The sequence below is a fragment of the Zosterops lateralis genome (genome assembly GCF_965231275.1).
Source record: "Zosterops lateralis genome assembly, chromosome: 2".
NCBI classification, from domain to species: domain Eukaryota; kingdom Metazoa; phylum Chordata; class Aves; order Passeriformes; family Zosteropidae; genus Zosterops; species Zosterops lateralis.
Window position 1 is genome coordinate 21,964,405 of NC_139763.1, and position 27,764 is coordinate 21,992,168.

General features: G+C 36.6%; 1 protein-coding gene across 3 annotated transcripts; it reads left to right on the plus strand.

Moving 5' to 3' along the window:
• The first annotated feature begins 655 nt into the window (after positions 1–655).
• Positions 656–23,996, plus strand: PNPLA4 (patatin like domain 4, phospholipase and triacylglycerol lipase). 3 transcript variants are annotated; one of them, XM_083854582.1, is made up of 9 exons: positions 656–861; positions 1,751–2,071; positions 2,765–2,891; positions 8,481–8,665; positions 12,447–12,541; positions 12,710–12,845; positions 15,993–16,058; positions 21,208–21,360; positions 23,205–23,996. In XM_083854582.1, the coding sequence occupies exons 2-9, from the start codon at positions 1,913–1,915 to the stop codon at positions 23,334–23,336; spliced, it is 1,053 nt and encodes a 350-aa protein (XP_083710708.1). In that variant the 5' UTR covers positions 656–861; positions 1,751–1,912; the 3' UTR covers positions 23,337–23,996. The 3 variants fall into 3 exon arrangements, with proteins under 3 accessions (XP_083710708.1, XP_083710709.1, XP_083710710.1); XM_083854583.1 differs by lacking the exons at positions 656–861; positions 1,751–2,071 and adding an exon at positions 7,229–7,301 and having other exon boundaries at positions 2,870–2,891; XM_083854584.1 differs by lacking the exons at positions 656–861; positions 1,751–2,071; positions 2,765–2,891 and having other exon boundaries at positions 8,481–8,570.
• The last annotated feature ends 3,768 nt before the right edge of the window (positions 23,997–27,764 follow it).

Below are 27,764 nucleotides of genomic sequence, written 5' to 3' on the forward strand. Positions count from 1 at the left end.
CCCAGCATCTCCCAGATAGTGGAAAAAAGCGAGGATAATGGACACTGCAAGTGAAGAAGACAAATCTGTGTGAAATCTAACATAGCGTTTTTTCACAAGTGCAGTTTGAACCCCAGTCAGTCGGACTGCAGGGAGAGTTCACACATCTGCACAGGCATCTTTGCCCTGCCTCAGCGTGTCTTCCCACTCCAGTGCTGCCTGCAGGATCCATCTGCACCTTGACACTGGGTGCCGTTTGCTCTGGTCAGGCCTGACAGGAGGGCCAGTGGACTCACCTTCGTAAAACAAACAAAAAATCCAAAAAAAACCCCAAACAAACAAAAATACCCAAAACTAACCAACCAACAAAAAAACCAAACCAAAAGAAAAAAAAAAAAAAAAGAGAGAGAGAGCGCGGGAGAGAAATACAATCTTTATCGCCCTGAGGCCGCCTTGTCAGCAATAGGACCCTGTTGCACAAGGGCGGTGCTGAGTGTGCGGACACCGCCCACATGACCGCAGTGACAGCCCCGAGGGGCCGGGCCGGGCCCGCAGAGCCGGTGCCGCCGGCCGGGGGCGAGGGCGGGGCGGTGCCGCCTCAATTCGGCCCCGCCGCTGCCCCGGGCCCGCGCTGCGCAGGCGCGCTGGGGTTGGCCGGGCCGGGCCGGGCGGGACCCGCCGCCAGCTCCGTGTCCCGGCCGCGCTCGGGCGCCGCCGCGGGGCCGCTGCCGGGCAGGGCTGGGCGGGCCGAGGCGGGCGCGCTGCCTCGGGGAGGCCGCGTTACCCCCCCGGGAGGCTGCGGGGAGGCAGCGGGCCATCGGGACGGGGTTGAGGTGACTGACCTCTGCAGGGTCGTGCCCGCGTAGGAATCGCCCGCTCGCTGTAAGTGTCCAGGCTAAGAAGGCGCAGTGGCTGCACTTTGGCATTGGGTGTCCCGCGGTTGTCACTTCGCGTTCTGCGTTTGCTCGCTTTAAAAAACTTGTCTCGCCGTTTCGGCTGCTTTGCTTGTTTGTTTTGGTTGTTTGCTGAACGAAAGTGGAAGTAGGAAAAAATCTAGTTGCACCGTAGGCCTGATTTCATGGCGCACGAGATGAAACAGAAAACCTTTGACTCACTTGGGTGGAAGTTGATGTTCCGCCGAGGCCTCGCCGGGACAGGGTCACAGTGGGGTTGTTTGCAGTGGTGGTCAGGCAGGAACCGGCTTTTCCTCTGAACCAGCACAATTCCATACATTCTTCTTTATGGTCACGGCGTAAACCAGGCTTACCCTGGGTGTGTGAGTAACCCCTCTGCTGTCTTAGTAGCAGAGAAGATAAGGAGCCTTGCCTTGTCCCAGCCAGCATGCCGGAGTGTCTCCTACTGAGATCTGGACATCGGCACTTTGTTTTAGTGAACAAGTTGTTTGAAGTTGCTGGATCACTGCATCCACTATCTTCAGCTGAGGTAGAAAGAGCAGTGTATTCACCTTGTTAATCTTAAGGGACAGTTTGTTCTTTTGGGGTTCTCCGTTGTTAACAATTTTAATTCTTTCTGGCTGTGAAATGAACAATTGACTTTAAAGTCAGTGGGGAACAACACGGTACCAAATGGGGGCTGGTGAGAGGGAGAGAGGAGCTACTGAACAAAACTGTTTCACTGTCAAGTGAATCAGCTCTTAGTGCCTCGGTGTTTTCGGGTTAGATGAGTGTGAGGATGGCCTTGTTACAATATCAGGGCCTTGATGTGAATCTTTCAACTACTTTTTCTCTTTCTTGTAATGTATTTTAAACAGGTTATGCTTAAAAGAAAGTTTCTGCCGTGTGCTTTTATGGTGTCCAAGCTCACCTATTGATGCTTCCTTCATAACTTCATGGTAAAACAGCTTCTGCGAGTAGAATCAAATCTCTGGATTTGATTACCACATCATCTGGATCCAGAGATCACTTTTACTAAAATGTGGACTACTAAAAAGCTTTGTAGTGCTCAAATACTGTTGCTCCAGATGAAAGAAGGCCGACTGTGTAGTTGCATGTTTCCCAAAGCTCAACAGTTCTGGATTGGAATTCCAAACTATTGCACTGTAAGAGTGCCACGTAACAGCATTAAATTCCAGGTAAGTATTTTTGTGATTAAACATACAAGTGATGTGCATAAATACAGTGATAATTTATTTTAGAGTCTACAGAGCTAAGCTTTTGATTTTGCAGCATTAATTGTGATTTGCAGATGCCTTCAGTTTATCAAGGTAAAGGGGCAGGCAGCAATAAGTGCTGGAATACCTGTGTTTCAGAGTGATTTTTTGCGTTCTTCTGATAGTTCTAAGTTGGGGAGGAACATTAATTTTCTTCAAACTGTACTTCAGACGGTAGAGCAGGATAACTGACAGGCTGATTAGTTAGAGTGACAGTCGTTAAGTGAAGAATAGGACCAGAATTCTCTGAAAAATTACTTACAGATGTGCAGCAGAGGGTAGGGAGGAAATGGATTGGTAAGGGAGGATAAAAATAGAAGAGTTTGATTATAAAAAAATCTATAGATAGAAATAAAAATGGTGGTAAATGACACAAAATAAAGCTCTTTTTGGACACTGGGATATCCAAATGGCAGTGTTTTTCAATATCTAGTTAAATTCATCTTTAAAATATAAATTGCTGCAGGCATAAGATGTGTAAGATTGATGTTTGAACTGGTTCTGTAGTGTCTAACCAATTGCAAAATTCATCTAGATAACTTAACAATTATGGTCAAACAATGTCATATTGCTGTTGTTTTTCTTTTTAATAGTAATATGTGTGACTCTCTGTAGGTTTCCAAGGTAAATGATAAGCAATTGGTAGTTGATAGAAGAATGGCTACTAGTGCAGAGGGAACCAAAATGGCTGTTGGAAAAAGTCCCAGTGGAGTATGTGATGGAAGACAACATTCATTACAAGGTATTGAACCTTTTGCCATCCTCTTCTGGAGAAGTCGGCCTTCTCCGCTCTCTATTGACATCTGAAGGATCAAGGTCTAGAATCTTAATTTGAAAGTTTGGTATCATGTGATGTATTTATTTTTTTTAATTTTAAGGGGATTATATGCAAATGTTACAGTTTGCAAAGACTCAACATTTTCTTAAGGTTCTTAATTGCTGGTTAGATTATTTTTTTACTTATTATTTTTTCCTTCAACTTGGTCAAACTCTTACATTCACTGAAGGCTGTGAATTGTTATGCTAGTGCACTTTTTTTTTTCCCTGTTAGAAATGTGTAAAAACAAAATGTCTGTGTCAGTGGTGATTTTGGATTCAGGTAAATTAGTAGTTACCCTTATGACCTTTTCTTTAGCAGTGCTGCTGAGCTAAACAGTTTTTTTTCTGTGACTTTGCTTGTTTTGTCATACTTTGCTAATAACTTATCCTCAGATGTGCTGTTATGCATCATACATTTTAGCTCCTGTGCTTCAGGGTGCTTGGTCATTTGCATTCTATGCATATTTAGATTTTGTTTGTAAAGGTGTTTGTTTGTTTGTAAAGGTCAGTTGCTTTGGGCATTTTCAGCTTTTGTTTACAAGTGGGATAACAGGGAGGTAGTTATGACAGGTTAAGACACTGGGATGGTACAATGTTTCTGTAATTACATTGCTCAGGAAACAGCCCTATGAGAAACTGTTGTGCTATTTCATGTGCATGATAGTCAGGAAGGCAGTACCTGTCCTCAGAAAGCTGTGTATAACTGTATTATAATTTTTCTGTACAGCCTTATCTCCTTACATGCATTCTCTTGAAGGTTTGCATTATAAAATGGATGAGGTACTGCTGAGTAAACAGAAATGACCCCACCCCCCAGTAGATTTTTAATCACCAGTGGGTTTGTTTGTTTTTTTTGTGTTTGTTTGTTTTTTGTTGTTTTTTTTTTTTTTTTTTTTCCTGCAGATGTGGTAATCTTTTAAAGGAAGCTCTTCAGTTTATGTTTATTCCTGAGTGATCCTGCATTATCTGCAAAATAATGAAACTTAACAGCCCCAGTGTTCTTCTTGTACATGTCTTTTCTTATGCTTCTGTTTTTTTCTTTTGGAGACAACAGAAGTATTTCTATCCCCTTGGCCAGTTGAAATCTTTATATTTTGAATTTTTCCAATCATGTAAGATGACAACAATTTTTGAAAAGCCGTGGCAGAATGTCCTGTTTATATCATATCTCTACATTATGTGCACTGTCCAGCTGAAATGTACTTGTGCATATTCAAGATTCATTGAAATGTTTTCTTAAGATGTGCCAATATGACAACTTTGTGTTAATGGTTATTGATATCCTCAATAGTCACAATTTATGTTAAACTTGCTTATATTTGTTTTGAAGTCTTGTGAAACAGGTGTTTCATATTATTTCTAAGATAGCAAGATTTCTGCTCTCTGCTCTGGCAGCTGAGGGAAGTGGTTTGTGTCCATATGTGACTATGCCCTATTTCTGTTAATTTCTGTAAGAAATTGTCAGGAAATAGTCATAATGTATCCTTAATTGACTTTCTTTCATTTTCCTCTTTGGAGTTTTTATAATCATACTATACTTTTTTGATCAAAAAGGCAGTGATCTACCAGATCATCAAAGCAAAGGACATTTTTGAATCATACTTTGTCTGAAATACACCATTGTAACTTGCAAACCGAGTGGTGCCGTGACATATTTGCAAGAATTCTTTTCAAAGTGCCCTTCTGATTTTATAAGACATTCATCTAACAAATGCTTTCTTATCTTTTCCTCTTACTCGGAGATTTGTTTGCAAGGTGAAACAACATTTCTTAACTGTATCTATGAAACAGGAGTTCCTTATAGAACCATGATTCTTATTTATTTCTTTCATCTTTGTCATCTACATCCTTTATAGGTTAAGTGCTTTTTTACAGGTTTACTGAAGAGGCCTCAGTTCCACTCACTTTCCTGTAGGTGGATGCATAGTACTGATTGAAAACATTAATGTTCTGTTTCTTCTCTGTAATGCTGAGTATTTGCAATACTCTTATTGCAATACTGATTTTAGTATTTTGAACAAATGAAAGAAGATCTGATTATTTCATCCTGCAACAGACAAATGCTAGGTATCACTTAGGAGCTAAACATTACAAGATTTTCAAGTTAACAACTAGATAAAGCTCTGAGTGACCAGATTTCATCTGGTAACTGACCTTGTTTTAAACATAAGATGGTTGGGCAAGAAGTCACTTGAATGATTCTATGATTTTTCTTTCTCATTATTTACCCACTTAGAGGTTTGATAGATGTATGTGCATACCCCATTTCTCAGTCATGCAGCTATGATGTAACCAGTCAATCTGTAATTTGAGCATGAATGTCATCTGCCAATTAACATTTGTACTGAGGAATTTTAATTTTTTTTCGCATATGACAAATACTTAATGTATACCTGGGAATCAGTCCTAATTAATAGAAGTGTAGAGTCTGGGTAACACAGCTATGCTTATTGCTACCCTTAATTTGAGGTTCTCTTGGGGAATCTGTAGAACAGTGTTGTATTGCATGCCATACAAATCCAGTGAGTCAAGTACTTCTGTTCACTAAAAGTAAAAAAATTACCTTATTTTTACATTGTATTAATTAATCCTATGGATTTTAAATTGGCCTACTCTTCACAGAGTGAGACTAGCAGCATTCTTGAGCAGTATTCCTTGACTTGAAATCTTAGCGCTGTTTTTTCTTCTTGTGTGTTCTTCTCTCACTGAATTGTTTTGTCAGCGAGGTAACTGACATGAATACTGATTCAATAATCTCTCTGTCTGTCTCTTGGGTAGGGAAATGAAGGAGGCACAAAAGTGTGGGATCTAAGTGTTAAGAAATTACCACACATGGAAGAGTGAATGCCATGTATCCAGATGCTCAAAAGAGAATAGTGGTTACTCCCGGTAGCTGATCATTAGACAGGACTAAAACTTGTCTAAGAAATTACAATTTCCTCATGAAAGTATGTAAGAGGAGGTATGGATATGTGACTTAAGTCAGATATTTTCAGTATTTTTTGGTCTGAGATTCTACCAGTTTCCTCAGTTCACATAACCTCCTTTTCTGTTCTTGCTCTAGTAAAAATGTACCAGCCACTTCCTTGTACAATGAAGTGTGATTTTTCTTCCACATTTATGGGAATTCTAATTTTTAAAAAACCATTTAATCTAAAGTTTTTTTACTGGAACCATGCTTTAGATAGTCTTTGTGGTTCTCATATTTTCTTTTTATTTTTTTTATTTGTGAACATTTGATTATTTTCCAGCAGAGAGAGGTACTTTTTGGAGCATGAGCCTTGTAGAAGGTTCAAATGTGTGTATACATGTACATAAGCATCCATGTACTTATTTTGATTTACATAACCTTATTATCTTTCATAGGTCCCTTAGATTTCTTTGGATTTGTGAACTCGTACTTCGCACACTTTTTGACCAATTAGCTATGCAAACATAATCTTCATTTCATATAGAGCTTCATATTAGTAGTGTCTTGATCTTGAGATGTGTTTTGCACAGAAATAGGAGTTGATTCTTCCATTCCTACATAAGAATGCAGTTGCTTTAACCAGCTTCACCTTTTTATCAGTGGCCTGTGATGCTAATGCATCTTTGCTCCTAATTTGTAGAAGGTATAGAGACAGCTGCAGCAGCTGGTTAAACTCCCAGGAGTTTAACTATCCTGAAAGGAAGCACATTGTGACATCATACTTCAAAGACTTTTAGTTTTCTTCCACTCTATCAAAAAAAAAAAAAAAAAAAAAAAAAAAAAAAAAAAAAAAAAAAAAAAAAAAATCGAAGTAGAGTTGTTTGTTGTTTTCCAGTAACATTTCGAGTAAAGTTTTTTTTTTACCTTCTATTCAGTACATTGACTTTTCTTTAAATTAATAGATTCTTTTTTTCAAAAATGGTAAATCAGTTTATCACTTGCTTCATTCTAAATGCCTTTCCTATTGTCACAGCAAGAGCCAATCTCTAGCACTTTCTATGAGTACAGATGTGTTAGATTTGTTACAGATATTCCTATTTACACATGGATATGGAAGCCTTTCCAGCACAGTTGATAAACGGCGTGTTTTAGCAGACTTGACTGGTGCACCAAATATTCCCTGGCACTATGACATGCTCTCTTTCTCAGTAAAATAACAAACCTGGTCAGATCATTAGGTCTGATTTTAATCATACTATGGGTAAAGCAATTGAGTTTAGCATGTCTTCTTATCTACTGGTTTTGAAAGCTGTTTCTTATCCTCATCTTTCCTGCCTTTCCCATTTCAGAGATGAAGGAGTATCTTTAACAAAAATGTGGCGCTGTATATGTTTGCCTCTCTTCATCAGAACTGATACAACAGTTTGTCTTTTATTCCCATTCATATTCACATGTACCCAAGCACAGTAGGGGGTTATTTTTAATTCAATACTAAGATAATGTGTACAATGTCTCTTACATCTGTAAAAGACAATCTGCAGAATACCTTGCTTTCATAATGCAAATATTTGCAGAAACAGAAGAGCTAATAAATTGTACAGCATTCTCCTTACTTAATTTACTGTCCCTAATAATCTGAACTACTTCTTCCCATTTTTCGGGGTTTTTTTGTTAATTTTAAATTTCTACCTGAGACACCTTTGGAATGTATGTGTTTGTTTTCCTACATTTAATGCTTTGTATTTTACTTTTGTTTTTTATTATTCCTTCTTTTTTTTTTTTTTTTAATAGTAGCAACAATATGTTTTGTGTTTTTTCTTTTTTAAACTAGTAATTACTTTAAATTTTTTTCTATTTATAATTCTAGTAAGCAAGTGAGTTTCAAAGATAACAGAAAATAATTCCTCTCTTGGAGAATTATAACGGATTCAAGACTCTGGTTGTGTAATGGGGAGTGTGATTATAGAATCCCAGGATGCCCTGGGCTGGGAGGCACCTTAAAGATATCTCATTCCAACTCCCCTGCTGTGGGACGGACACTCCCCACTAGGCTGGGTTACTCAGCCCCATCCAGCCTGGCCATGAGCCCTGCCAGAGATGGGGTATCCACAGCAACTCTGGGTAACCTGTTCAGTGCCTCACCACCCTCACAGTAAAGAATTATTTTCCTAATATCCAATCTTAACTTTCTCTCAGTTTGAATCCCTTTTCCCAGTCCTGTCACTACTTGATGAAACAGAAACCAGCAGTTTATAATTAATTTGATTTTTTGATAAAGGTGGCTAACAATGTTCTTCAAAGGTATTCTTTAATCACTTTTGTGTAGTTACTCTTCAACAAATCACAAAAAATATGTAGCTACCTTGTATATAAAGTTATATATTTTTGATTGATTTAAAAAGGGATTTGTACTAAGGATTATTTGAGTTGTCTTAAGTTTTAGAGATACTAAACTGATCATTTGATGTATTTAGTAATCAAAAGCTTTTACTGTTTTTAAATAACTAGTGCTTTTTATATAGTCAAGAGTATGTTATGCAGAAAGAATAAATGTGTATTGCAAGACAAGTTTTTTCTGACTGTGACACACTATTTCCACAGCCCAAATGAAACACATCAACCTGTCCTTTGCAGCTTGTGGCTTTCTGGGCATTTACCACTTGGGGGCAGCAGCTGCTTTTCACAGGCATGGTAAGAAGTTACTGAGAGATGTGAAAGCTTTTGCGGGAGCTTCTGCGGGATCTCTGGCTGCCGCTGTCTTGTTAGCAGTGCCAGAAAATATAGAGGTAAATTAATAAACTCGTAGGTATAGGCCATGATAATTTTCAAAGGACATTTTTTAATATAATCATCTTCTGTTAAGCTTATTAAATTGTTTTGTGTCTTGTTTATTTCTTCTTGTTACTTGCTGGGAACAGCACTTTTGTGTCATGTTTTTATTAACCACATCTGTGACTCATGAGCAAAAATGCCAATGATAAAAATATTTCATATGAACTCTGTATTTTAAGCTGTGTAAAATCTCATGTGTGTGAACCTTTATTTGTAGGCAGCAGATATTCTTTAATATACCAAAATGTATATTTACTTAATGATGGTGCATTACAAAGTGAATCATTGTTCTGTTGGCTAGAGATAGGCTTTGTTAAGCAAGTGCATAGAACCACCCTTTTAACCTTTTTCTGAAAGGAGATGAAAATGGTAGATGGAATGTGTCTTCATAAAGAGCTCCCACCTGCTCAGATCTTTTTCTTGCTCCCTGTGCTCCATTGAACAGCATTAAAGGCTTTTGCATCTCTGTTAGACTCAGTGCAGCCCATGCCTTAAGAGCACCCAGTAGGATTAACCCTCACAGCATTCTGTTCTGATGTGTCCGGGTTGTTTCTTCTCCAGAGATGCCACTCCTTTCTCACCGTGGATATGATGTCATGCAGAGACGCCAAGGTTATATTCAGTGATTACAATGTTACAGATTCTGTGGAGAGCATTATTGGGCTTTTGGTGTCTATTTGCTCAGTTTTCCCCATAGGTTAAGGCTGCTTTGCCCTCCTGAACTGTCTGTAGTGACTTCACCTTAATAAACATAGTGGACCAGGCATTGCCAAAATGTTAGTATTTCTTTAGTATTTTTACTTATTGTGGGGAAAACAGGCTGTTAGATTTTTGGTCTAAGTTAGAGTTATGTTTCATTCCAAGTGAGCATTTGATAACTTTATCTAGGCCTCTTCATTTTATTCAAATAATAGTCTCAGCCAAACCCCACTTTGCTGCTGATCTTTCTGTTTGTTTGTTGGTTGTTTATGCTGGGATATGAACTCAGCTTGCAGCATTAACTATACTTCTGTCACTTTCAGCAGTAGGTTTTTCCCTGGCTTCTTTCCCCTACTCCACTCCCATGCAAGCATTTTTTATATGACTTGGTATTAGGCAAGTTCCACTCTGTTGTGGAGAGAACCTCATTGTATTCTGTGCAGGCATTACTCCCCTTCTGTCACCTCTGACTGGTAGTTCAGTTTCAAGTTTGCCTGCTATAATGTGTACCTCTGACTTTAATTTCCTCTGTGGTGAGCATGGCAGCCCTTTGTTAGCCCAAGGAAATTTTTCTGCTTATTGCAGACCCTGAGTGTGAGCCCTTGTTCTCAGCCTGGTCCAACTTACAAAGATCTTTCTAAGTAAAAATACTAGAACAGTTTTTAGTTTTTGTTTGTGGAAACTAAGTCTATATTACATTGAGTCTGTTATATTTTTACTTGAAAGTCTGTCATATTGTTGCAAACTAAAGAATGTTTCATGAACTTTCTAGATCTTCCATTTTTGTGTACTTTTTAGTTATTCTTTTATGTTGTTTAAATGGAAAATTGAGAGTTCTTTTTTCAGTGGGAATAATTCTAATTCTCATGGAATTTAACTAAAGGCAGTGTTCTGTACTGAATAAAATTAACTTTTCATATCAGGAAAATTATATTATTATCTTTACTGCATTTCTAGCTTGAAATATTTTATATCCACAAATGTAGCTCCTAATCAGTTTTTTTTTTTCCTTTTTTCCCCCCTCTCTCTAGAGATGGCAATGTTAGATAAGCCATAATTAGGACTTTCTGCATCTCCTAGTCTCAAAGCTGTAATGTAATCTTGGAGAGAATCTAACATTGAAGATGTATTGTTTTGATTGTTGCTGTTCTAAGATAGTTTCCAAATGTTCTTCTGTCATATATTGGATTTTTGTCACTGTTTGTAAAGGCATGGGACTTGAGAATTCTAAGTGAGCTTATTTAGTTATGCATAAATAACTATTTTAAAATTACCTTGGTCATGTTTGATATCAAGTTTGCTTTACTCAATACGATCAGTTGCAATTTCTAAACATGGACTCAATCATTATTTAAATGTAGATGTATTGTTTAAAGCTAATAACACTCAGATTTTAAAACAATTCACAGCTGTAAGAAGTTGTCCCTTTGAGAGCAGAAATTGAGAGTCTAGGTACAGTCCATTCTTAGCACTTGTAGTATGGAAAGTAGTTTTCTGTCATTTCCCTAGTTTGGTACTCTTAGCTCTCCCCATAGCTTTATTTAAACATCTTAGATACAAAGATAGCAGTTCTGAGGTGCTTCTATGTAGGGTTTTGTGGGTTTCTTCTACATTTATAGAGACAAGTGTCTGAATGTGCCTTATATATTTTAATTGGCTTTGAGCTTGCAATGGCAAGTATCTCATAGGGTAAAGGTGCAAACCTAACCAGCATGAGGCTAAGTAGCACAAATTGTTTCTTTAGGAGGTATGAACCTCTTAGTGAACTTTTTGATACTTGTATTCAAAGGCCATATAGAGAAAGTGGATGCAAGAGCTGCATTTCTGTCTTTTGCTTAGATGAGTGCTTATCATACAAGTGATGTGAGGAAGTTTAACTGAGAGAGTTAAATTCGTATCTCTCTTTTTTCTTTTTTCTTTCCTCTCCTTAGTCACTCAATCATTTATTTTGTTACTAGCAACATTTCTTTATGCACCTAATAATCCAGGAATCCCAAGCTATCTTTTATTCATGTGGTTATATAGGTGAATGTGGGTGAACTTATGAAGTACCAATTTCAGAAGGTTGCATAAGATTGAATTTAATTTTTTTCTGAAGTCCCTAAAATCATTAGAAAAGCCTGCATGAAAGGATAAAAAAAGGATTACAAATATTGAATAGTGAGTCTTAAGCACTCAGGGTCATAATTCATTGTTTCAACATGTTATGACTGAAAAATAAATTATACCAATTCCTTTATTGCCTCTTTGGAATTCTTATGACTCACACTTCAAGCTATTTTTCTGTAGTCATTAATGCTGGGCATTTCAGCTTGCATAAAAGGTTCTCTGTGTAGGAATCTGTTGCCTGGTTTTCTGCAGTTTATTTTCTTCCTATGTCATCGATCATAGCTTTTCATTCATTTAATACTTCCAAAGTATTTTATTAATTAAATATGTGTATTTGCTAGTAGCTTGGTTTTTTGCATTAATGAGAAGAAATTGTTGTAATTTTTTTATTATTATTATTGTTTATAAGCATCTTAAGGTACTTGTGTCTGGTTTAAGGTCTAAAGCAGACCTTAAAATAAAAGGTGGCTTTAGATTTTGAACTAAAGGATTGTGCTTGTAATGGCACGATCTAGAGAACTGATTATTTAGCAGTGGTAGTATATAGAAAAATAGCCTTTAACTTGGTTTTTGAAGTGGTATCCTCAGAGTTGTTGTGGTGTTTGTTTTTTTTTTTTTTTTTTTTTTTTTTTTTTTTTTTTTTTTTTTTTTTTTTTTTTTTTTTTGTTGTTGTTGTTGTTGTTTGTTTGTTTGTTTGTTTGTTTGTTTTTATTAGGGATTTCTTTTCCTTATAAGTTAATCCTTAGAAAAGGATCAACATATGTTATGCATGTCTTGTTACAAACCAAGCACATATGGTGAAATCCTTCAGTTTTATCTAATAACTCTTTTATTAAAGCTTTACCCTCCAGTATATTTTAGGTACTACAGATGACCATGTTTCCCATCACTTCAACATCCTTAATGGTTAATGCTTTTCATTTCCAGAAATGTAAGGACTTTGCCTATGGATTTGCAGAGGAAGTCAGAAGATTGAACTTTGGTGCTGTAACGCCTGGTTATGATTTTATGAAAACACTTAGGTACCTATCTTACTGCTTCTGTAAGATAATTTCTGGGTTAGAAAGCTCTCCAAATGCAAATGGAGAGGGTGCATATTTCTTCTGTTCTGTGGGGTGCTCACCCCTAATGCATTTGCAACGTTTTTAGATAATAGCTGTGAGTAATGCTGGGCATTTTCTTTCCTCTAGGGAGGGCATAGAGTCTATTCTTCCTTCTGATGTTCATGAGATAGCTGAGAACCGCCTCTATGTGTCAGTCACTAACTCAAAGACTGGGGAAAATCACTTGGTTTCAAATTTTGCCTCCAGGGAGGACCTCATTAAGGTAATCATGTTGAATATGGCAGTTGTAAATAAAAATGCTGCAGATTCTTCAAGGCTTAAGAGTATGATTGTTGTACAGTAAAATCAGTGGTTTATTCAGGTAACTACTTCTACTCTCAGTGGTGCTACAATCATAATATAAACAATGTTTAAAGCAGAATTTGATCCTACAGCTTCACAAATTTTGCTAAAATTTATTTGGTGTTTGTGTGTGTTTCCTTCATTGGTTATTCAAGTTCTACCTTGTAAGCAAAGTGTTTCTAAAAGTAACAGGTAACTAATTGTTTCAATATGTGAGAACACAGTAGACAATCTCAAAATGTTGCAAGTATATCTTTCACTCCCTTCTCCATCTGAATGCTATATTTTAATTTTGGACAGGGTTGTATGCACAAGGTAATATGAGATGGTAGGAGCAATTCAGATGCATATGAAGCAGATGTTCTTTGTAGAAATTGCTTGTATCTTAAAAGAAGACATAATAAGCTGTAGCAGAATAAAGGAGGAAATAGAATAAGAAGAAATTCCTTCTTTCTCTATCCTTGTGGATGCTTAGAGCTAATAGGAGTTTCTTTATAGTTATCACTTTAACAAAAATTGGCACTTGTTAACAGAATCTTGAAGTGTGCATTGGGAGTTTGCCTTTAAAGTATGTTTTTAAAAATTTTGACCCTATTATATTCTACATGGAGAGTACTCAAAATTTACAGAGAAATTATATTTGTCATGCAAATATAATTATGTGAAAACTTTATCTCAAGTTATGCACTGTTATTTCTAGCTATACTATGCAATGGTAGCAAGCATGGAAGTTTTTATTCTTTATATGTTTTTGCAGTGAAATCTTCTAACCTAGAGACAATCAGAAGCATCAGGGTGACCTTGGAAATATGTATATTTTACTAGCATTTCAATAGTTTTTTTCACTGATTTAGCCATTTCTGTTCTATTCTTTTGTTCTTTATGGTAGCAGTAGGGTAGGTTGGAATAATAGTAATAAAATTACACATAACTGCTCACTGAAATACATTCATATTGTCTGATCTTTCAGTCCAGTTCCTAATACCTGTTTTCATGCATGCCTTCAGCTCTGCCTGTATCATGAGTACAGCTGTTTGAATACTGGTGGCTGCCACAGGTGCAGGGAGGGTAGAGCTTGTTAGGTTATTTTATTGTATCATGCCTAGGCATGACCTACATCCTGTCCTATAAGGCATGGATGAAGGTACTGCTGGGCAGATTGTTTTATAAACAGCAAAACATCTGTACCCCCTGCCAGAAATCTTTCAGCTTCATATGGATTTGGTTTCGATGCTAACAAAGAAGCCTTATGGTTCCAGAGTTTTTCATAATGGCTAAACTGAATGTGTATTGCTACAATGCCAAGCTTTTGACTTTTTCACTATTCCCTGTGGATTTGGAAAGGCGGGTAATAATCTCCCACTTTAGAAGTAGTCTTCCTATATGAGAAGACAATCATTTTGTGTCAGCTTTCCTAGACTTGCAGTTCATATACTGGAGTTGAAGGGGAAGAGAGGCACGATTTATGTGTTTGTGAAGGAGAAAGGCACAGAACACTGGTAATATTTAGTTTGGGAAAGTAAGGGAGTGCCTAGAAGTCCACACTGGTCTTTTAGTGGTAGGAAATACTGAAAGTGCTTGTTCTTCAAACTTGTCCTGCCTCTCCTCACCCTGGACATCTAAGTGATTTTGTAAGAAGAACAACTGCTTTCTTCAGTCCTCTTGGAAAGAACTCAAACTTTGCAGGAGTCACCTGTTTTTACTCCATTCACTAAATCTTTTTACCACATTTCTCTTAGTTTAGAAGGGCCAAAGTCAATGGGATGGAGTTGAGGAAGAGAGGAGAAAAGGTTCTGGGCTGGGGAAGAAGCCAAGGTTGGGAACTTGGTAATCTTGTGAGCTTTTTTTTGTGAGCAAAAGGCCCTTTTGGTAGAGAAATAGCTGCAGTTTCACATTGGAAAACTGAGAGAGCCTTTTTATCTGAGCTCAGACAAAGCTCTACATCACTAGGAAGAGAAATAGGCAGGAAAGCAGTTCTCAAAGTGGGATTGAAGACTTCATATACATGTACAATCTTAATTAAAACTTGTTAGAGGAGCAGAGGGGCTTAATACTGAAATACCTTAAATTTTGTAAAAGTAAATGTAATTCCAGCCAAAACAGTTCAGACATTTTTGTTCATGATCTCTATGGATTATGGGTTTTTTCTGCACCTGTTTATCTTTCACACAGTGTATGCACCAGTTTGTGAGCTGCTTTTTTTCCCCACACTGGTCGTCCACGCCACCACACAAGCATGTGCATATTCTCCTTATTTAGATGTAAGAAAAATCCTGACATACTGCACTTTGTCCATTTCTCTTCTAGAAATACTGTATAGTGATTGCACATATATATATATATATGTATGTGGATATAGAGGTATAGAGATACCCAGAGATACCCACACTGTCTCATAGGTGGGTCATAACTCATTCATTGCTGTGAATGGGTAGAAAGGTATTTGTGTGTGCACAGCTGTACATGACAATAGAAGTGGTCTAAAAAAAAGTTAAAATGTAAATTGATAACAGCTATAGACAGCAATGAAGCCTTACAGTAGGGGAAATAATAGTTTGTTAATACTTGAATGTATAAATACAAATAATGGTGAAGGTATACATATGTGAATTTCCAGGACATTGATGGTATTTTTGAAACTTTGAAAATCTGATTTATTAGAAGAGTAAACACTATATTAATATGATAACAGAATGACTTTATCAACTTCTTTGACAATATGCTGCTTTTTTCATCATACGCATATTTAATTTCTTGAAAACCATAGAATTACTTCATATTTTGCAAAACTAAGTTCATACTCTTAAATCACATTAATCATTGAGTTAATTTTTGATATTTTATTTTGGGAGTTGTCACTGTCAAGTCGTAAAACCCCAAACCCTATTGAATAATTTTAATCGCATTTTGATATACCACAACAAGAAGACATTTTGAGATGACAGTGGATTTATGTAAAACTAATATATTGACTGGTAAATATATGTTAAAATATGTATTGGTTCTAAATTACTTGGTTGCCGTTTTTGATTTTTTTTCTCTATCCTTTCTGCTTTCTTCTCTCTAGGTCCTGCTAGCAAGTAGTTTTATACCAGTGTATGCAGGAATTAAGCCAGTAGAATTTAAAGGACAGGTAACTTCATTGGCTATGCACTTTCTTTTTATATGTTCTTCATTTATGGTGTAACTATTTTATCTTAAGGGAAAGCAAATTCAATACTATATTTTGTATTTCTTATAAGAAAACCTTTTTACAGTTGTCTTTACTCATCTAGCTCCTACAACTTCTTTTTCTTTCTCACATAGATATATTAACACTTTAGGAATGATTTCAAAAGCATGAAAATGGCTATTTCTTCCTTATGAGAAATACAGTTCCTCATTCATACAAATGATACCTCTTTATAACCCTCAGAGCCCCCCTGCCAAAGAGCCCCACAAAACTGTATGTATTTGCTGCTCACTAGGTAGTCATTATATAAGAAAGCTTGTCACCTTTGGAATTATAGATACAGCAATACACATCAGCTGAAATATTGGAAGGGTTTAAATCAGTATTGTTTGACTGCTCGAGTTAAATGGAGACTGCTTTCAGCTTCCCAGGGTCTGGAATTTTTTTGATTGAGTCTGTATGTTGCTTGTGCAATTTCAAAGGGAATATATGGCTATTTTAAGTTCATTCTACCTTTAGTTCAAAGGAAGAAAATGTCATTATTAAATTTCTTGTGGTCTTTCAATTAAGAAATTGAAAAGTTGGCTCAGATCATTGTCCAAAAGTTATTTAAAACTCATTTTACTGGATGAACAGTTCTATTGTGATTTGCATAGATATTGAAATATTTAATGAAGCCTTTTTAGATTTTTTTTTTTAGCCTTATATTATTCTACCATGGCCTTTTTTCTAGGGGACAGTTCTCATTCCTGAGTATTTTTTGCACTCAAGTTAAATCAATGACAGTTTCATGGAAACTAGTTCTTACTTGAAAGCTTCCTGTCATTCCCAAAGCTTCTTACTGCTCTCCTTTAGTGAGATCCAGAAAAGGCAATTTCTTGGATGAGGTTGCTTTCATTTTTTGTTACTTGTTGGAATAATTTGTTCTGCATGTCTGCCATGACTTTTCTCAAACTCTATGAAACAGTACATTTGTGGACTGGGGAGTTTGTTGGGGTGTTTTCTGAGAAAGCTGTTGCCTGTAAATGCTTCTGACTTGCATTCTTAGTCCCAGATGTTTAGGTCTTGGTGAGAGCTCTCACTTGCAGTAGCATTTCTTTGGTTTGGAGAAGTGGTTGATAAGGATGTGTGGGTGTGTAGCAGGGACCCCCAAGCACACGCTGTAGGGCTGCATACACAACACGTACTGTCAGGCCCAGACATGTGAGCACCAGTAGGATGGATTGGATATGGATTTGGCTCTGCAAGGTCACCTGTCATAGAGCATCATATTCCAGGTTTCCTGAAGGCTTCATGTAACAGACCAGCTTCTGTCTGTCTGCATCTACCCTGGTTTCAGGAGGTAAATTCCTTAGGCCGTGGATCCATGGCAGCATAGAATCAAGATTACTTCCTGCTAGCTGCTTGAGTCTGCTGGCCTTATTTGTACTTTAGAACAGTTGATCTGTATCCTCTCTGGGCTACGTGTGTCACCTGCACACACATCACCAGGTCACCAAGGACTGTTTCTAAAATGTATTTCGTGGTGTTACTTGTGCTATGTTACCAGCTGCTGTTGTGCAGGTAAGTAAGGGAGTATGGTGCACTTCTGCTGAATTAGTCAATGCTTGCCTGCCCATAAGCCTACAGAGACTGAGCCCTGGGGTAAACATTGCACTTCAGTTTTATTTTTAGGAAGAGTATTTTTTGGGAAGCATTTGGCTTCAAAGGGATTGAGCTAGTTTACCTGTAAATATGCCTGCAGGCTAGATATTGGGATGAATAAGCTGAATTTCATGTTAGTATGAACAGAACATTAGTCTGCTCATAGTATGTTTTACGATTAATGAGGCAGAAAATAATCTGATAAAGAGGAAGTCTAAGATGACATATGAGAACTTATAGACTGTTAATGGCCTTAACCTGATAGGACTAGTTGATTGCCAGGGTTGGGGATGTCAGGTATTCCAGAACTAAGCTTCCAGTAACTCTAGTGCAAACTTGCTCCATGTGAAATTATCTTTCTCTGACTTGGTTTGGTGTCCTTTAAGTCTCTGACAAGGTTCATTTTCAAGACAGATAAAGATCTGCAGATGATGGAGTTGGCTGTGTCTGCTGATGAATCTGTAGTTGGTGTGACTGTAGATCTCATGGAATAGCTTAGTAAAAACCATCTGCTGGTAAATGGGTAGGTTCTGTTAGGTCAAGCCTTAATGCCATTGTCTGCTTTGGTTTTCATTGCAAGTTATTTCAAAACTTTCTCTGTTTTTGCATTGTTCTAGAGTATTAGTGAAATTCATTCAGGAGCTACCAAGAATTTATCTTATCAGCTAAGAAGCATTTTTCAATAATTGATTGGTGCAATTAAGAGAAGCTGATGCTTCACTTGTCTTTTTGCAGAAAATAAACTTTCTATAGATGTTTTACAACTAGGAAACATGAGGTAAAATGTTTTTGAGTGAAAGCAGTTTCTCTCAAATGCTCAAAAGAAAGTAACAGAATCTACAGAAAATAGTACTAAATTGACAGCACTGCCTATGCCTTAGTAAATGTTTTGATTTTCAGGTAAGTACTGAAGTTACATTAGGAGGGAAGGCAAAAAATAAATAATCATAATTTTTTAAAAAATTTGAGAATTTTCAAGTTTTAAAAGTACTAAGTTATACTTTTGAAAAACATCAATAATGTCATTTGTTATGATGTCTTTGACATGGCTTACACACAGATTCTATTGTGCTTTTCACTGTAGGAAATGCAACAAAAAGACACTTAGTACTCCCAGGAACACTGCACATAAATCAATAATATACTACTATTTATAGACAGACACAAAAAAGCCTTGGTGCTAGAAATGTTCTGGTATGTTGCAGCTTTACTCACAGCAAAGCTGTAGTGGGAATTCTAGAAATCTGAAAGATAGCTGTAAATGATTCTGGAATTTTATTCTTTTTTCCCCTCTTTTTCTAAGGTGAAATGATCTCACTCCTCATTGAGAAATTTTATGTTTGTGCAGAGTTAAGGAATTCAGCTGTATATTGTGGGTACTGACATCAGCTAATGTCAAGGGTCAGGTGCTACAGTATATAATGAAATAATAGGATGAAAAGGGCCATAGAAACTACTAAATGTTAATATTTGTAGCTTAGATTTTGAAATCAGGAGCATGAAACTGCCCTGAGAGAGTGAAGAAAAGAGTGGTGTGGGGGGACTGTGTATGCACAGGGATGAATGGATAGATACCACCACTACCCCCTTGCTATGTATCCATGTGTTAAAGAGTAACAGCATATCACCAGATACAGGAAGAATCTTCACAGGGAAGTCAAATGTGGCACTGTCGTACACTACAGCAACACAGTTTGACTTCAGAAGGTTGAAAATTACTTCCTTATTTTTGGGATGTCTTTCTTTATACTGTTTTACACAGACCAATTTGATCGGTGAAACAAAGAGAAACTTGTTCAGTTACATTGGTTAGACCAGAGGGACATCAAGAAGTTCCTCCTAGGGAAAAGAAGGAAAACAAAGTACAGTTTACAAAAACACTTCTCCTGATTACAGAAAATTCTTTGGGAAAAGAATTTCAGAAACCCAAAACATCTCAGGCACAAAACCAGGGCTACAGCACTGGGAGATCTCAGTATAAAATTAAAATAAGATTTGCTTTAAGTGAGAGTAAAGACACAGCTGAGAGGGATCTATATAACTGATGGGCCTCTGAGAATCTCAGGGGCTTCTGAAGAACAAACACTGTAACTGGAGTTAATGCTTCCTTAAGTACTTCCACTGAGAGCTAGTGTCTTGCCAACAGCCAGTAATTTACTTCTTGTGATCGGGTTTTTTTGTTCTGGGTTTTTTGGTTTCGTTGTTGTTAATGTTATTTTTTTAAACTTCTGTGACTAAGTCCTGTGGTATTTGCAGGAATTGTGATGCAAAACTGGCATTATTTTTTTATTTATGATGGTCACATAGAGCATCACTTACATGAGGAAAGCAGTCTTTTGCTTGATTGGTGCTAAAGAGTACTTGTATACTTTGCCATTTTGTTTTAGTGGTCTGTCTTAATGTAATTTGAGGATGATATCCTGGAAGTGAAACTTTTACAAAACACTGAGGTGAATCTTATAATCCCTTACAGCATTTCAGCGTGCCTGGCTCTGCATCTTACATAGTTTCCTTTATAATTAGTGAAGACAAAAGCACTTTTTCAGAACAATTAAAATGAGATATAAACAGCTACTTTAGGATAAGGTGAATCATGTGCTAGAAGTGTTTTCTCTCCCTTGATGATAAAGAAAGTGTAGAATTACTAATTGGCTTTAGATGTGTAAAGTTCACTGACATGCATCTGGTCAACAGACCTCATGTATGATATCAGTGAATCCATTTAGCCAGCAGACTGGTGTTGAATTTTGGGTCGTGCTTGTAAGCACAGAAAGAAATAGGAAGGTATAAATACATTAACAAGAGATGTCACAGCTGTTTATATTGGAATGGAATTTGGCCCCTAGATCTTATTCTTAACTATACTTCTGCAGCAGACTTAGGTCTGCTCCCTCTTATGTCATAGTTGTTCAGATCCTTCCCACCTTTATCCTTCCAGCTACTGTTGTCTTGTGTAGTGCATGTAAGAAGAAATGAGGCTCTGGAAGAAAAATCACAGAAGAGGAGAGGAGTCATGTATGGTTTAGCTTCTGCAGTCAGAGTACCTGCACATACAGATTGTACAGCTCCTATTGTCATCAAAATAATGTTCTAGAGTAGTTTGCATTATATGATACTGTTTATGTGTAATATTAACAGTCTTGTCTTTTTGTGTATGTGTTGAGAAGAATTTCCATATGGGACGTTTTATTTTTTAATTAACTAAAAAGTCTTATAAGTAACTTGATAAATACTTTACTTGCAAATTTGTGCATTATGTCAAATGCTCATTAATTCAAATCTCTGTGTATAGATTGTCAGTTCCTTGATACTTGACACATGCTGAAACTTATTCATTCTATTCTTAGAGGGAAACTTGTAAGTTTTCTTGAGAGTGGAGGAGGCAGGGTCAGCAAGGGTACTGAAGTATTGCATTATGATCATACTGTACTGATGTTACTTTGAAAATATTTCTGGTTTCCCATAGAAGTGGGTTGATGGTGGCCTTACCAATGGCCTTCCTATCTTGCCTGTTGGAAGAACTGTGACAATTTCCCCTTTCAGCGGTCGATTGGATATCTGCCCACAAGATAAAGGGCGTGTGGACCTGTATGTTAAATTGGCAAAACAGGATATGATGGTAAGTTGCTTCTTTATTAACTTGAAAACACTAAGAAGCAATTCTGCAGTTATATTCATATTTAAGTGCCTATTTCATGCTTATATATCAACTTACGCAAAGTTCTGGTAGTTTCTGTTTTGCAAATGGAGGTTAAACCTTTTCTTAAACACAAGGGAAGAAAAACGTAGAATAAAGAATAAAGTTTGAAAAACATTGATCTAGTACAAAATTGAGCAAATTCTAACAGGCTGTTCAGTGTAAATAATACTAGGTTTACATATCATCTGTCTTTGACTAGGCAAAATGTTTGTAGAAAAAAAGTGGAATACCTCAGAAGAGGACAGCTGCAGAATATTTCTTCATACTTACTGAAATCAGTTGCTCTGACTGAATTTAAATGCAAGTTTAAGTTGTACATTTTAAAATGGTATATCCTATGACTTGTCACTGCATTGCACAAGAGCTTGCTTCTCCAGAAGTTTTGTTAGAAGTTGCAGAAATGTTTCTGTATATTGAAATATGAGACTGGTTTTTATTGCCTCCTTTTCATTGTTGACATCTCTGTCTTTGCAACCTTTGTCTCACAAACTTTAACCACTTCTCTTTCTTGAACATGCTGAAAGAAAATATTGAATAGTGATAGACTTAGTGGTTAACAATATTCCATTAGGAAGAAAGATTAACAATAATAAATACTTTTAAAAACTTCCTTTCTTGGCAGTTTTTAATGTTTTCTTAATTTTACTAAAATGAGTGTTATGTAACGCCTTTCTCAGTTGGACCAATTTTTGAATCTTTGTAATGTTTCACATAGAGATATTAAGCATGATAGTACTTGGGGAAGATCATAAAGTACAAGATTATTGATTTCATTTGTCTTGGAAATACATGCAATGGTATATTTCTTGGTAGTGTTTTGTATCTAGGGGATGAAAAACGAGCTGGTGATTGTTTAGTTTAGAGACAGAAAATTAATTGCACAGTTACGTTGGTTCTGGGGTCAAGTGCAGACTTGGGCATAATCTCAGGCAACATCTTAAACTATTCAAATTGAAGCACCTCTGCTTTTAGGGCTGTAAAAATGATCACTGAGAATAATTTCATTTCAGCAATGTTGTAATCTGCATAAGTTGAAGAGTTGTACGTCTTCATTTATTGGAATGTGAATAGTTTTCTGTTTCTTCATCTCCTAGTGTCAGAATTTGAATAATTGCTTACTTCAAATAATGAAGATGATTTTGATATTGTTTTGCAAACTTCTTTATAGTTATGTGGCTAAATATTAATTATATAAAGAAATTGTTGTGAACATTATTAAATATAATTATATTTTTAGTTAGTTGTAAACAATTTAATAAATCCTTATTCAAGAATAAGCTCCAAAATCTTTTTACATGATCAGAGTGACCACTTAAGATGCTGAGTAGTTCTTAATTTGTTGGTAGTACAAGCTACATTTATACTTACATGTTAAACATTGCCTGGGAATATTCCCAAGAATGTGGTTGTTTGCACTAGTAAGTTGTCAAAATATTTCCTTGCACAAGTTTAACATGTGCCAGCTACCACTCTGCAAGACAGTTTCAGGACCGTTTCCAAAGCTCAAGTGTTTCAGAAACTTTGGACAGTTCTACAGGCAAACAGCCTGTCTTGGATGCTGTGAATTTAACTGTGTATGTGGGCTGTTTGTGCCAGTTTGTCCTGGCACTCAGCAGTGACCCTGGATGTGGTTAATTCCTGGTGCAGACACAGCCATGCTGGTCTTTTCATTTTGCATATGCTCCATGAAACAGATGACAGAACAGTCCCATCTAGATAGATTGCGTTAATAAACTAATTTACGGCTTCTTGCTCTGTTGCAGCTGTCTCTGGCCAACCTGGTAAGACTTAATCAAGCTTTGTTCCCACCAGACCAGGAGAAAATGGAATTGTTGTACCAAAATGGCTTTGACGATGCTGTACGCTTTTTATTGAAAGAAAACTGGTTTGAGTAGACGGCTCATAAAAAATTAGCAAAACATGATGGCTGTCAAAACACAGCTACAGGCATCCTAGAGAATCTCGGGGATTGCTGCCGCAGTTCCTGTTCATAAAAATAAAAATCCCAATGGGTTTGCATCTGCTTCTGCTGAGAAAGTGCCAGTTGCACTCCGTGGAGCTGTAAACATGTCAGAACGGAGCTGGACGTGCCTGGTGGATGTCTTGTTTTGAGGAGGTTCCACTTAGATTCATTTTGCTTCAGCTAGGGACTTGAGTGTGGGATTTGTAAAAAACTTGTGTTGTCATAATTACAGAAATTTGGAAAAGTCTTTTTCAGTGTTATCTGAGAGGAGAATTGATGTTATCATGAAAAATTACAATCTGTATTATTCCCTTAACAAAATTCTGCATATTAGTTCTGCATATTAATTGGATGCTTTCAGTGTTACTTATTTAAAATATAACTTGCATTGTTCTGAAGGACTTGAAAATTAAGTACTAGCCACAAGAAAATAAAACATTTGCACTCATATGTATTTTTTCACATTAAAAGTTCTTTTATTGTGAAAATTAAATGTTTCCTTTTAAATTTTTAAATACTACTGAAATGTGATATAAAAAATAACTTGTAAAGAAGAGTGTAAAAAATTGTTTTATTTATTATGTTTTCTTCCTTTGCCAAAATTGAATAAATATATTTTCTTGAAACTTTTGTTGAGAATTTATTTACAAGGGTCTTGGAATGCTGTAATGATCTGGTTGTCTACTATCAGTCTGCTGGAGAGGAGTTGATGAGAGTCAGTGGATAATGAACTCAGATTCACATATCTTGTTACTTTACCATTCACATTGCATTGACTACCTTGAGTTCAGGATTTCGAGTCTCAATACCCAAATGCTAAAATCTGCAACACTTTATGTAAATGAGAGTGTGGGGCTTAAGTTGATTTATAAATAAGTTTTTTTAAAAAAGACAAAAAGGTCAAAATCAGAGGTTGAATCAAGCATGTATGAAACTTTAGAATTCCTAAAAACAACTGAAAAACACGAGGCTAAGAAAAAGAAATCTTATAGCTGTTTGAAAGTGGCTTCCGCAAGTAACCACTAGATTTATATTAATATGTAGATTGCATCATGTTAGAAATCATGCACAGGGATTTAATTATTACTGTTATTGCTAATGAAAGAAATAAAAATATTTGAAGCAGCTTACATTCATTTTAGAACAGCATTTGTTTTTAAATGTGTGAGGTTCTGTACACAGTGATAGTGATATACAGGATAGCTTGTGTGACTTTCAGATCTTAGGATAGCATTTTTTGTGTGTAAAACTGGAAGAAATTACCTTGTAATTTGTGTGTCACCCACTTGCATTCCTGTTTGTACAGGGGATAGCTTCCAGCATGAATTGCAGTAGTAGATAATGCTATTAAAAAATTCGCTTCTTTCATGTTGATTTGCTGTGGTCAAAGTCTGATTCAATGGTAATAACTGTCCTGGAATTCTAGTGAAATCTTGAAATGACTCTTTTTCACTCAGAGAAACTGAGAAATCTGACAACATCAGGGCCTCTTAGATTTTGTTTTTTATTTACAATAGTCCTATTCCTCAGGGAGTGAATATAATTCTTTTTGAATGGAGGAAGTTCAGGGGATTTTTACCACTTCACAAGTTCTTCACTTGATATGGATCTTTACTAGCTAATTATCCTGAGTAATAGCTGGCATTTTCTGCTAAAATGTCATAAATCAGAAGTGCTGAAAAAGCATCTCTGCCACGTTATTTTTCTTACTATTTTCTCACTTTTCTCAAAAGCCTAAGATTAGAGAGTCCTTTTTACCAGGTCCTAAATAAGTGGAGTTGAAAATCAGTTAGTGATCTTTTTGTCAAAATAAACCCCAATGAAGTAACTGTTTTTCTTTTATTTCAAGAATACTTCAGATTCCATTGCTTCTCTTCTTTTAGATGTGTTTTAGGTATGGTGCTTGAGTGGCTGAAGGCAAAACCCACACTCAACATTTTTTTGTTCTGATTGACTTGCTACGCAAATAGGCTGCATAACTATTTTTTAAAAATGCTACTAATACCTTAAAAAGCGGAAGGAATGAAACTTGCAGAAATCCGTACCTACTTTGTACTATGATGTTGTTGATAAGTGTTGCAATGAAGATGATTGCAAACATTACTTATAATTTAAATAGAAGGTTCCATTTTTGCTGAAACCTTAGTAGTTCTGATGTCTGTGTTGTCTGGGAAACCATTGTTTTGGTTTGTTTGGTTTTTTGATTCAGATTTCGTGATGTCTTTTGAAAATCCTCAGTACAAACAGTCAAATCTAGAAGATGAGACAGGCTTAAATTGTATTTTCTCATGAGAACGAAAGTATTTTTTATTACAAAGCACATGTTCATGTCTGTGCTGCTATTTCTTCGGATTATGCTAAAGTACTTTTTTGTGTTTATATATGCTGAAGTATGTTTAAACAGGACATATGAATCCTAAGAAACTATTTTGTTCTTGGATTTCATAATTTTCCGTATTTCAGAAATGCAATGATTCTATATTTTCTAAGACCTCTGTTTTCCTAAAAGACTCTGAACTCTGGTCTGACCTTGAAAACTTTGGTCACCTTTGTTGATGTGTAGAGATTGGAAATGAAGATCACTATAAATATACAACAATAATGTTGTTAGTTAATAAAAATAGTAATTGGCTGGGAGTGCTAAGCTAAGCAGTAATGCTCATCGTCCAGATGTAGGTGCATCCATGGATATCTGATGCCAGGACAGATACTTTATTTCTTTAAGAGCAGTTCTTCATATGCATGTCAACACCCTTTGTTTCTCCTATCTCACTCTTTTTATGAGCATTAATTTCAATCTTTTTTTCCATTTTCATTCATTTCTCTAGGGGAGACTATATGGCATGCATGCTATTATTATATTTTTTTTTTTCTGGGGTCCAATGAAGTGTTTTCTGTCCAGTTTTCCACAGAATGTGCTTTGAAATCTGTAATTACTGTTGAAGTCTAGCTGAGGGTATGTTAAATAATCCTTAATACCAGATGAAGTAATTGGAAGTTACTGTTTCAATTACTATTTTCCTTAAGCTTGTCTGGATGTTTCCTATCAGAGAATATATTTAAGTGTTTTGAATGTAAACTTGAGGCCTACTAAAATCATCAGGAATTCTATCTCCAGTCCCTGAGGGGCTGAGACTCCATTGTTCAGATACTGGGTCATGAACTTGAGGTTCATGGTTTAAGTCATTTGTAACTGAAGGAACACTCATGGTCCAGAGGGATCTGGGCAGGCTGCAGAATTGGTCTGAGAGTATCTCTCAGGTTCGTCAAAGAAATGGGCAAGTTCCTGAATCTGCTTTGCACAGATGTGCCCCTAAGGGGGTACTGAGGGACAACAAAAAGACCATGAGGCAGCAATATGCTTTCATGGCAAAGCATCCTGCCCTGCCCTGGGCAGGGCATTGTCAGCAGTTCAGGGATGAGGGTCTTTCCTGTGTACTCAGAAGATTCTGGACCAGATCTGGAATGCATTCTCCAGTTCTGGGTTCCTCAGGACAGGAATATTATGGGCTTTCTGGAGTGAGTCATCTGCAAGCCCATGAAGATGATTAAGGGCTAGAGAGCCTGAGAGAGCCTTGATTGTGTATCTTGAAGAAGGATCAGGTGAATCTTACCAATTTGTATAAATACCTGTGGACAACAGAGCCAGGCTCTGTTCAGTGGTGCCCAGGGGCAGGATCAAAGGCAATAGGCACAATATGAAACACAAGAGGGTCCATCAGAATATCTGGAAAGTCTCCTTCCTTGGAGATACTCAAAAGCCATCTGGACAAGGTCTTGGCCAGCCTTTTCTATCTTGAGTAAGAATGTTGGAATATATGATCTTCAGAGGTCCCCTCTAACCAGTGATTCTGTCATTCTAGACTTACTTCAGTCCATTTATATTTCATATAAATATTAATGTTCTTAAGACTACAATATGCTTTAAAAAAAAAAAAAGCATAGTAATAAAAAGGATATTTCATACATCTAATATTAAGAATTTGTGTTCTAAACTCATTCTGAATTCAGTCCTGATGTTTCATTCTGTGTTACGCTTCCATAACAATCCATGATGTTGGTGACTGGAACATAACAAATTGCATCTTTGCTGTTGGTGTTAGATGATAAAACATACTACAAATTACTTTTCAGTTCCCCAGAACTTGCTGAATTTTTAACCTTTCAGAGTGGAAATTTATGTCCAACTTCTTTGGAAGCAACTTTCAGCTGTTTCTGAGAACCATATGAATAACTGCAGAAATCACACGGACCTTCATTTGAAGAGTTTTCATTTGATCAGAAGAAGAGGCAGTATTACCGAGTGGAAAGAAAATTGCCTAATTTAGGTATATGAGTTATTTGAATTAGATGCTTTTTA